This window comes from Anopheles moucheti, chromosome 3 (genome assembly GCF_943734755.1).
Source record: "Anopheles moucheti chromosome 3, idAnoMoucSN_F20_07, whole genome shotgun sequence".
NCBI lineage: Eukaryota > Metazoa > Arthropoda > Insecta > Diptera > Culicidae > Anopheles > Anopheles moucheti.
Genome location: NC_069141.1, coordinates 83,248,571 through 83,259,833, shown reverse-complemented (window position 1 = coordinate 83,259,833; position 11,263 = coordinate 83,248,571). Strand labels below are relative to the sequence as shown.

At 43.4% G+C, this 11,263-nt stretch overlaps 1 protein-coding gene across 1 annotated transcript; it reads left to right on the top strand.

The window, feature by feature from the left end:
• Positions 1-6,932: 6,932 nt before the first annotated feature.
• LOC128304868 (uncharacterized) lies at positions 6,933-10,006 on the top strand. Its single transcript, XM_053042109.1, has 4 exons — positions 6,933-6,944; positions 9,455-9,562; positions 9,653-9,727; positions 9,824-10,006. Exons 1-4 carry the CDS (start codon positions 6,933-6,935, stop codon positions 10,004-10,006), a joined length of 378 nt encoding a protein of 125 aa, XP_052898069.1.
• The last annotated feature ends 1,257 nt before the right edge of the window (positions 10,007-11,263 follow it).

Sequence of the window (11,263 nt, the reverse complement as noted above, 5' to 3'; positions counted from 1 at the left end):
CTTCAGAAAAGCGTCCTGATTTTTTTTTGCCATTCCAATTCTCGGGATAGCTCGCGCAGCCATAATTTACTATCTCACTATGGGAGTTCCAGTTGGCACGGGAGGCAAAATTGGGGCCGGATGGAATTGGAAGACGAATAGCTGGCAAACAGATTGGCGAAATGGGTTATTAATGCTTCATCACCGTTCTTGTGAAGCTGTCTATCTGTTTTCCGTCAATTTCCATGGCAACAGTTGAGAAGCCCAACGTAGGTTGCCCAACGCTTGCTTTTTCCAATACCCCCGACGGATGAATGCTGTGTGATTAAAAGTTACCCAAATGGGTCATAAAAAGCTTACGCTTATGCTCGTGGTTGTGATAGCCACAATTAGAGCTTTGTAATGAGTTTGAAAGTTCCACGAAGGATTTAAATGGCGGTTTTATTGCTTGCGGATAAGATTAGCACGAGAAGCAGAAGCGTTGTTGTTTACAGTGAGCTGGTACGATAATTAAACTTATTTACGAACGTTAAATTATGTTTTGTATGCATAACATTCTCATTATTGAGTAGCTTTCAATGATACAGCTATATGTTTTTATTGAGAGCTTTTTCGGGTGGAAGGAGGTCACCATTACGATTTATTACATAGGGGGTAGCAATCCGTTAAGGGATATTGTAGAAGGGTTGCCCGATAAGAGCCCTATAACATCCCTTATCGGGCTGAACGATATGAACACGAAGTAAACGTGATAGAATTGTTCACATTATTGTGTACTTGCCAGGTATACCAACGAATCTGTGGCAAAGTGATAAGAAAATAGTTAACCAATCAAATAAAAATAATTTGCAATCAGTTGTGGAAACAAAAGCCGAAAGCCGAAAAAGTTTCAAACATACGAACAAATATTGGAACCTTTCGATAAATAAACCACATGCGGTAAACGCGCAGTAAATTATGCTTACCGTAAGCTCATTTTAAACTATCGACACCCATTAAACTGTCAATTTCAGTAAAGTCCAATACAATACGCAACGAGAAACAAAAAAATACTCCGAAAGGAACCCAAACCTAACCGCCCGGCCGGGCAGTGTGCAATATTACCGTTTACCAATTTTCACATACGCACCGCAATTGACGCGTAGCCGGGCAGTGGAAGTAGGCAAACAAAACATTAAATTGAAAACGAGGCTTCCCTTCCCAACGCAAACTGATGTATCAATTTTGTGTGCGAACGAACGCACGGAGAAACAAAATGGACGAAACGAACAGCAAGGGGAGGCAAAAAAAATCCCATTACGATCCCGGTTTACCATTTGCCAGCCACATTCTTCTCGTGGTGTGTAGTGGTGATTTCGTTTTATGTGTTTTATTATTTTATTGTCACCACTTTGGGTAAAGACCGGTAATTCATGGCGGTACGGCGGTGACACGTTGTTCTTGCCATTTTCCATTGCCAGCATTCTATTGCGTACTGCCGTGCGCGTGCAAGATGATGAAACATTGGAAAGGATTTGGGTTTTCACGGGTTTTGTTTGCTTTGGTCGCGGTATTGGTATGCCATTCGGGGCCATATTCTCCCGGGATTGGTACGGTTATGAACGAACGTGTGGCAGTTTTGCATACTACAGCCTACAGGCCGAAGGGACCCCATCGCCGATACAAACAGTCCGGCGTCCATGCGAGGGAAAGGCGGCGCATGGAACGGCTCAGGGAGGCCAAGTGTTAGTACGCACGCATGCCGCCTTATGCGCGGCTAGTCGAATATTATCGAATTTCGAGAGACAAATCATTTTTATTGCACTGAAAAGCCATCGCGGTCGAACCATTTGGCGTCAGTTGGTGTTAAGCGAATCGGAAGGATTTACCCACTGGCATGGCAGTACGTGTTCCTATCGGCAGCGCGTTAGCAACGCTAAGGACAGGATGAACGAAAAGAACGAAGCAGGAAAAAAAATAACCAAAAAGACTCACCGGCTGTGGGTAGTTATCGAATTATATCACCCGGGAAGCTCAGTTTTCAATCATCAACCGTTCCCCAAACGACTCGATTATTACGATTGGGTGGGCGAGTGTGCGCGTGTGTGTGTGTGCCCTGTTTGGGCGTGCGTGCGTGAGATGTGTGCGAATGTTTTGTCAAGTGATTCTTTTCACTTCTCTCACCGGTGGCAGTAACTTTTCGTGGTTTGACTTTGGCCGGGTCGGGTTGAAAGCTTTAGAGCTTACTCGTTTTCGCTTCTACGCTGTACTGTGTGGGGGGATGTTGTTTGCGGAAACGGCCGGGCTGGGGATGCTGGTGGCCATCGGATGATGTATCGCGCGGAAAAGCTTCGCTGCGGGTTTCGCGGTTTTTATTGGTTTTGTTTGCATACCGCGAACTCAGCGGTGAGCGAATAGCGATAATGTATGATGAAATTATGGCCGTAGGATTTTGCCGCTGCGCTAGGATTTTGTTTTGCTTTTGTGCAATTCATTGTGTCGCGTTATTGAAGCAATGCGATGGTAGAAGCAATCGGAAGAAGGAACAAATTTTTCACAAACTGTTCAGTACGTCAGAATTTCAATACAGTGTGAAAATGAATATATTTATTTTTTATTTTATTTTTTTTATAAATAAATCTTTGGATGTTACGATAAATTTTGATTGGAAAATATTCACATTATCCCAATATTTCATAATCATTTTAAAATAGTAAATATGCAGTTGAAACTTTCTTATTTACCAGTCTCTGCAACTACTTCGCGGGCATGGCCTACTTCCTCGCTTCAGCCTCCTTTTTTGACAGTATCGACTAACTGAAAAGACTTTACGGGTTGGATTGTCCAGTGTCATTCTAATGACATGACCAGAGACCAATTCACTTCTCCTTCTGGAGACCTTCTCTTCTCCAAGAAGGGATCAGCTTTGAACCAAAGTAGATTAAATTTTGGACGTTTTCAAAGATCCACGCTAATAATCCACACTAATTTCACCAGCCGTGTAGAAATTCTGATGAATTCCTTGGTTGTTTTTTTTTTCTTTAAACACTCCCAGTCCACGTAATCACACCTTTCGGCAAAAGAATCCGTTTTCACGCCGGTTCTCCACTGTTTGCAGCCATTTCTGGCCTTTTATTTTTTTTTTGTAAGTGCCTAATTGATTTTCGCTTTCGTTTCTGTTCGACGCCCTCGGTAGAAGCCGGCTGATGTTTAATAGTTGATATAGCACTTTTTCGTTCTCAGTTTTGTAAGGGTGAGTAAAATTGTGCAAATTTGCTGCTAATTGCTTTGATTGCGCCCATTTTATCTCTTCTGCTGGGGAGGTAAGAAAGCAAGGCAGGGCGTGATAGGAGATAACATAAAATGGAGTAATTTATTTTAAGATTTCAATTGCTGAAGTTGATGCTTATCGTGGAAATGGTACAACTCCGCGTTTTGATAAGTAAAACTAATGGGAACGCTATCTTAATGAGAAACCGTTCTTTAACACAGTTGCTGTGCTTTGCAATGTCCAATAACCTTGTTCTACCTCAAGGACTGGCTGCAACGCAAACACTTTCTCGCACCGAAGTCAAACATCGTAAGCCGTCGCGTCCCGGGTTTTGGTGGTGGTTTGATGGTGCTTGGCTGTGGTTTCACCCGTCGGGGCTTTGTCAGTCCGCTCGGATACACGGTAATTGCGTGCGACAGGGATCCGACCGTGATCGTGACATGAACGCGTAGCGCCCAAAAACCGAAAGGTGGAGAATTTAATCGAGATAATCTGATAACAACGTTAACCGTCTCCCTTCCCCGGTCATCGCAACGATGCCCTGCAAGAAATAGCGATGAAATAGGATTAGCGTGCCAACGGTCAGTAGCCCTCGGGCGTGGATACAGATGTTGCTGAACGGTTGGTTTGTTTCGGCAAATTAGTAGTCGAAAGGTGAGTCCACTCGCTAATTATGTTCCACCGTTACGGTGCACGTCGTCACTATGGTAACGCAACTGCCACCCTTGCTGCAAGGACGTAACGAGATAAATAGCCGCGTGTGTAGCGCGATTGTCGCGTCAGTTTTGGGAAGGAGTTCGAACTTTGCGGCAACCGACCAGTCAAACCACTGTTTGACCATGCAAAACTAACCTACACCACACTCGGGGGACCGATTGCTGAATCTGTGCTCGGTTCGGTTTTGGTGTGACTGGATGCACAAATGCATACGCCGGGGCGACAGTTGCGGTCGGTTTGCAGTTGGGTGCATTAGGTTGGCGGACATGGCGAGATTGATTCAACAGTTTCACCGGCCGACTAACTGGCTGACCGGGTCTGCATTATGGCTGTGTTTGTATCGAAATGCCACAATCACTCACATGTGTGTATGTGGTGCAGAACATTAAATTTAATGTCACCTACGGCGTCAGTGGATGACGTAGGGATATTCCGACGACGTCTTTGTGTAACGAATGGATATAATGGCAGGATGAATACAGCATTCTGCTTTGATGATAAATATCAAACCAATTAACGGTGTGAATTACGCGAAATGACATCAATTTTTTTTTATTACACAACTGATAACGACTAATGATAAAAGGTTCTCCTTTAACTCTCAAAACGGTTGTCAATACGGCCAGGCCGTTCTATCGAAACAAAAAAAAAAAACTCTCAAAACGGTAAGGTTAGGAAATAAGTTACAATTTACTAGGAAATCGAGGCGTTGACTTTTGTACTGAAGCGGTAAAGATGAGGTTGATTTAAAAATTACAAAGCTACCTATTCATTTATTACCATTTAATTCCACCCAGCAGCACACTCGGAGAATGATTAGCAAACACTATGGTTATGGTCACATGCTTTTGAAAACAAAACAGAAAATAAAACACTTCCTGTACGGTTCTTTTCATTGAATGTTTGCACGAATGCTGGAATGCAACGCAAGTGACACGCGACAAAGAAACAAAAAAACAGCAACACCCCCCTTGTAAGCTACAGGACGTCGACGAAGGAGCGTTCACTAATTAACACCAAGCGGGTTGAAGTAATAGCATTTTAATAAGCGTTTGCGTTCGTTTGCGTGACTTTGGGGAATTGATTAGAAATTGCCCATTCGGTCATTCACGTTTTTTTGTTTTGTTTTGTTTAGTGTGGCTTATTTTTCTAATGCTATTATGGTGCAAAAAAGGGCAATGTTTGGGTTAATGTTTTTCCCATTTTTTAGTACAACATGCCAACAAGTCTTGTGTTGCACATGTGTTGCGTTGGTCCTAACCTGACCTAACCACATGACCTAATGGAAGTTCCCAGCAGTGCCTCAATTTCGGTTCAGTGACTAACTATCCATCTTCCAAACGATTTAGCCTGAAAGGGCAAGGGCATATTGTAAGGCAGCCGAAAACAGGTGTGCTTTAATCACCTGTTCGGGTAGGTTCACATAACCAAATCTGACCTTTCCACGGTGTTTAACGCACTGTACAAAGAAAAACAAAAACATACATCGAACGCATCATCTAATCTCGCGCTCATCGTGTCGTTGTCGTGAGAATCGTGTCACGCCAAGTAAGTGCAACTCATGCAAGCTGTTATGCTGCGCGTTATCCATTTGGGGTTTATGGGGTGGCTTTGATGTTTTAGCTCCCATTGTGGCGTAATGAGGGAGAACCACAAATGGAACACAGGAGATGTGCTGGTTTTGATTAAACATTCAATTAATGGTTCATTTTAAGCTTGATTACTCGGCCATTTTTTTACGCACGATGTAACGATGCTACCGACAAGAACTATAGCGCACTGTAAACCACCCTGTTTCCATGATGCCGTTAACGCAAGGAACACAAGTGAATGTAATTTTTTTATCACCTCACCGAACACCAACAAGGCTATTCAATTTAAATACCTAAAAGTACAAGTTTTATTCTTTGCTCCGATTCTGGCTACCGGCATTGGCTACCATTACAGGACTTCCTCAATGCGGGAGCCGGTCGAACGTGGTGGTCGCCGTACCAACCGGTCAGCCAGCCATCGTGGAAGCCGGTTAATTAACTCAGCTTGAAGCCCTTTTCATGTGCCAGCCTCCTGGTCGGAGTTTTTATCGCTCATAACCCGTTTTGGGACGAGTTTTAAGCTTGCTATAAAACTGGAACTTGCCGAGTGCCGGGATGCTGCCGGGTGGCAATTGCAGCGAGCCGCACACCGGACGGTTGCTGTGTGTGTAGCGGTGTGTGTGTATTTTTTTTTTGTTGCTTCGTCGACCTTACAGAGCTCTCACTCTCACTTTCTGCACTGCTGTGCTCAGTCAGTGGGTAGCCTGGACGGCGTTGAATCACTGAACCGTTCACTGCAAGTGCAACGGTTCAACGCATTGATACAGTGATGCCGCACAGAACTGGTACATGTGTCTATATTTTTTTTATGCAAAGTTAAACATATTTTTGAGAAAGAAGAAAAAGATGACGGAAAAATTATCTACCAATATTGCAAAATATTCTTTCATTTGATTTAATCAGAATAATATAATAAAGTTTATGGATTATTGATTATTTTCATGTACCAAATCATCTTACAACAACTGTACTGTGGTGGTCAGTCTGTATCGACCACCGCACATTCAACGTCATCGTGCAGATACTGCACCGGCGGGTTCGTCGCTTCGCGTGCGCCAGAGATCCCCCACCCCAAAAACATACCCTCCACCGAACATCATCCGGGGCTGGTGAAAGAGATCAAAGTGGGCTAAAATTTAACGTTCGCAGTGCGACTTACAGTGGCTCAGTACGCTACCCACCGCCGAACCAGTCGCACCGGTATCACACGATCTTATCGCAAACGCAAACGTGTGCACACAGAAGCAAGTCGTCCGATCGTTCGCATACGAGCTTCTTGTCTGTTTCCTCACTTGGCGTTGCGTTGAAGTCACCCTTAGCACTGTTGCTAGTTTGTGTGTTTTTTTTAGACCTCACGCGTGTGAATTTTACATCTCCAGCAAAAAAACAGAAAAATGGCCAACAAAGTAAAAGTGAGTGAAAAAATGTACAGCTGCTAATTGTTCTAAGTGACGGGAAAATTTGGGCTCAATCAAATTCGGCCATTTGTTCTGTTCATTAGCCGATCGTGATCTTCGGGCTTGGGTGTATGTTGATTCAGCCTTCTAACTGGGTCATGATCCAGTTACACAGTTTCGTTTTGGCGATATATTTTTAAACGGTGAATAAGTCAATGGCCGATGCTGGTCACCCTGCGGCCATACATGGAACGAACGAAAGGTGGATGGTGTTACGCAAAAAAAAGTCCAAAACAGACGGTTCGCAGTGGTATAAACGGGTGCACAGTCGAGGTTGGCAGCTTGACGCTCGATAGGGGGAATTGTTTTGGGTGAATGGCACAAAATGAGCGGTGTTGTGAAGTGTTACGATGCAGCGTGATGGTGTTTGCGGGCTGTTAGATATTGCTGGAATCAATGAAAGATCTTGCGGATAAATCAAGCATTGATCAATATTCCATTTTTCGTTGATTAATTAATTTTATAACTTTTATTTGCCGTTATGGCTATTGTTACGAAAATAAATCCTATAATTGCATGAAATGCAGTCTGAGTTCATTTTACAAAATGCAAATATTTGTGTAATAATTCACACACGCGTGTCCAAAGAATTGGTACCAAATTCAAATGAATCATTCTTTCCACATTGGATATATGAATTAATTATGCTTCTTCCGTACAGTGGATCCCATTTAATTGGAATACAGCTTGCAGAATGTATGCCGGCGTTTTATTTCCCAAAGTTTTATTGCAATTTCGCTGTTTATTGATGCAAGAATTTCTTACGCTGGCAACAATATTCAGCGTCCAAACAGACCGGCGATAAAGCAACTTTGTTCCATTCGCTCGCTTCACCACAATTCATGCAACGCATTCTGGACTTTTGGTTTATTTACACGAGCAACCGTACGGTTGGAATTTTTCAACCAAAAAAGCTGCCCACTCGCACGGATATGCTCACGCTTCATCCTTATGCTGGAAGTCCTGACCAACACTCCATCCCAGATTCACTCTCGCTGCAATTAATTAAACAACATTTCCACCCAAGCGACTACCAATTAAGTGGCACAAATATTCGGTGCGCCCGACCGATTGAAGGCCCTCGCCGTGCTGTCACTTTTATAGTTTGCAAATTGTCGACAACGGTTTCCCGCCGTGCCGGTTTCCGGTGCATGATGTTTAATGGGCGGCAGCGTAAAGTAAAATTAGAACCCCGAGACACAGCACACCGTGAAGCAAAACTTTGCTCCGTACCGAATTGGGGAAATCCGGGTTTATCCAACAAAGCTCATCCACGCCGTTCTTTTCCGCCGTACACATGCGTTTGTGGTTGGAATATACGTAGGAATCGTCAAAATAACATCTCAACCACTGTGTCCCGTACACGGATGACCGATGTGGAAACTTTTTTACGACTCACTCATGCTGGTCCGTCGAGAACCACAAGCCGGTCAGGAACAGTGCACTGGCGACGGGAGGAGGGAAATTAATTTTCCAAAATGACACGAACGAGGCTAAGCGAGTCGGTGGTTTTAATCGGGAAGTCAATTGGCCGGAAAAAAATACCACTATCGACCCTGGTTGACGGTATGCAACCAGGCATAATGATCCAAGGGGGGAAAAACCGACAGCGGAAAATGGATGCTGGCAAATGTGTTTTGTGCAGCATCATTTAATTTCAGCTCATCTCGAGGTTAGGCATGCAGTCAATTTATGCTACGCCAGTTCCCAGTCACGTACCGTTGTGGTGCAGGATTGCAGGAAAAGGGAGGAAGCTCCCAGGGAAAGACGTGCGGAATGGTACCAAAGTCCAAAGATGTTTTGGGTTATGTACCATAAAATACGCAGTTGCAAAATAAATTTAAAACATTTTTTAAGGTACCAGTACACTGCAGCAATAGTTCTAAACTAAACTACTCGTTTGTATACACAAGCTGATAAAGTGAAATTCAAAAGTTATGTCCATTGGTCCATTGGTGAAAACTTTGACCTTAAAGAGTTCAGAAATGCATTCAATTATGAGGTCTGAGTATATAATTGCAAAAAGGAACGATAACCTAAACCAGTTTCAAGGATTTAAAAAGCGAACCTTCAACTACGCTATTGAAATACTAGAAAGTGTTTTGTTTCACAATTTAAGCTAAAATGTAATTAGAAGTTTATAGTTGCTAAAATGGTTTCATTTTTTAAACAGTTTTAATAGCTGTAATGCCTAGCTAGATATTATTTATTACCTAGATAATTGTTGAATACGTGCAGAAAATTGATTTATTGGAGCCATTATTTTGAGCATTGAAGAAATAATGCATCCATCCATTGACGTGAAGAGCTTGTAAAATATTTATTTTCTGCGATATGAATTAATTTGTAATTGAAAGATTATTGCCCTCGTCTGCCGGGGCCTTGATGCACTGAAATAACATGTTCATCAAATAATTTGATTAAATTAAGCACCTTCAACCTTCGACCACTGCTTCCAGCTCCTCGCCAGCCGGTGCATCCGATTCGGAGCCATTACGATGGTGCTGTTTGCATTGTTCACCGTTGCACCCTGCAGCGCCCGTCCCGCCATCGAAGGGGACGAGTCGGTAAGCTTCCGGACAATCCGCCGCGGGAAGGGAGCGGACTGGGACGCCACCAACTTGAACGTTCCAAAACTTTGTCTTGGTTTCTTCTAGGCTGACGGTAAAATTGTCAATCAGAGCGCAAACATCAACCTGCCCCGGTCGAGCATACTGGACAACATATTCAACGTAAGTAAGCGCGCCGGCAAAACTTCGCACCCACACTAACCGACCTGGGGTGGGGTTTGTCCTACGTCCGTTCCGCTTTATCGCACCGTATCGCAGATCCCGATCCAAACGCTGAAGGCCGTTAACGATCTGGTGCAGAGCATTGCCGGAAATTTGCAGCAAGCCGGTTCCGGCAGCTACTTCCGGGCACGGTCCAGCAACGTGCGCAACATAAACGTCAACGTGGACGACGACGAGAACGAGGACGGGAAGAAGAAGAAAACGGACGAGAAGAACTAAAAACATGCCCCCTCCCCGGCCGAACGTTTGATTTGCATTTTGCTGCGAGGTCGCTAATTGCATTGCGGCCAGTACGATGGTGGAAGAAGCAAAATCAAACAACACAACAAACATCGACGCTAATCGTATGCGCAAGAAACGCGGCGGCATATGTTGGCGGCATTGCACGCATTGGGGCCTGATTGCACGGTAATTGTTATTATTACCGGCGTAATTGTAAATACTGTAAAGTTCTGTGATCGATTGCGAGGGTTCATTTTTTGTTTTGCGGATGGGCACGAAGGTTTTGCTTCAAGCTGATCGGAACGGTTGTGCGTTTATGCAACCGATGGATGATGGTAGGGCGATTTGGAAAGAAAATGGTTTTGTTTGCTCTGAAAATAATAAAAGAATAACCGCCATATCATCGTAGCTCTCAGCAAGTGTCTGATTTACTCGGATCAATCCCAACGATGTCAAGGTGTTGGAGTGAGGTGGCAGTTTTTGGTTGTAGACAGCACCCTGGAGAACCATTGGAGGGTGGTTTTAATCGCAGATATAGCACCAGAAGTAGCAACAGTTAATTGCAACCGTTGGTTCACCTTGGATAGTGAGAACACAATCCGATCCGCAACCGTGCGGCAATGGAAGGTTATTGATGCATCAACACTTCACTTACAGAATGTTCTTGAACCGTGGATCTCCAATTACTAGCAGCGTGGCTAGGGTTTAATGTTTTGGATGTGATCGCCCGCTAAAGGCAATGAGCTGAACTATGTAATGAAATTAAAAAACCTCACCTCGGGAGAACACACAAAGATTGTAACCAAACTATATCTCAACAATATCTCGTAATTCGGGGAATTTTGAAATTACTGACGAGCTTCCAATTCTTGTGGAACTGTTTCCGAAAGGTTATTTCGCATCTTTAAACCACAAACATGTGTACTTTTGAAAATTGTTGTAATTTTGACAAAGTATATGTAAGAGAATTTAAAAATATTACTCATATTCAACTTAAAATCGGAAGATAACCAATTTTAGAATACTTACCTTTCACCTTTAAGAATTGTCACGTCATAATAACATAAAAATACTAAAATTTTGTCCCCCAAAATAGTTGAAAGTTTGCTAACGTTCTGGAACCTGTTTCCAATGCAAATTTGTAAGAAAATTACATGACTTCTTATCTTCATCTCAGCATTTGCATGAGCTGCGCTGAAACAATGCGAGATGCATTTAACTTTCGATCGCACTCTCACAAAACAACACAAGCAA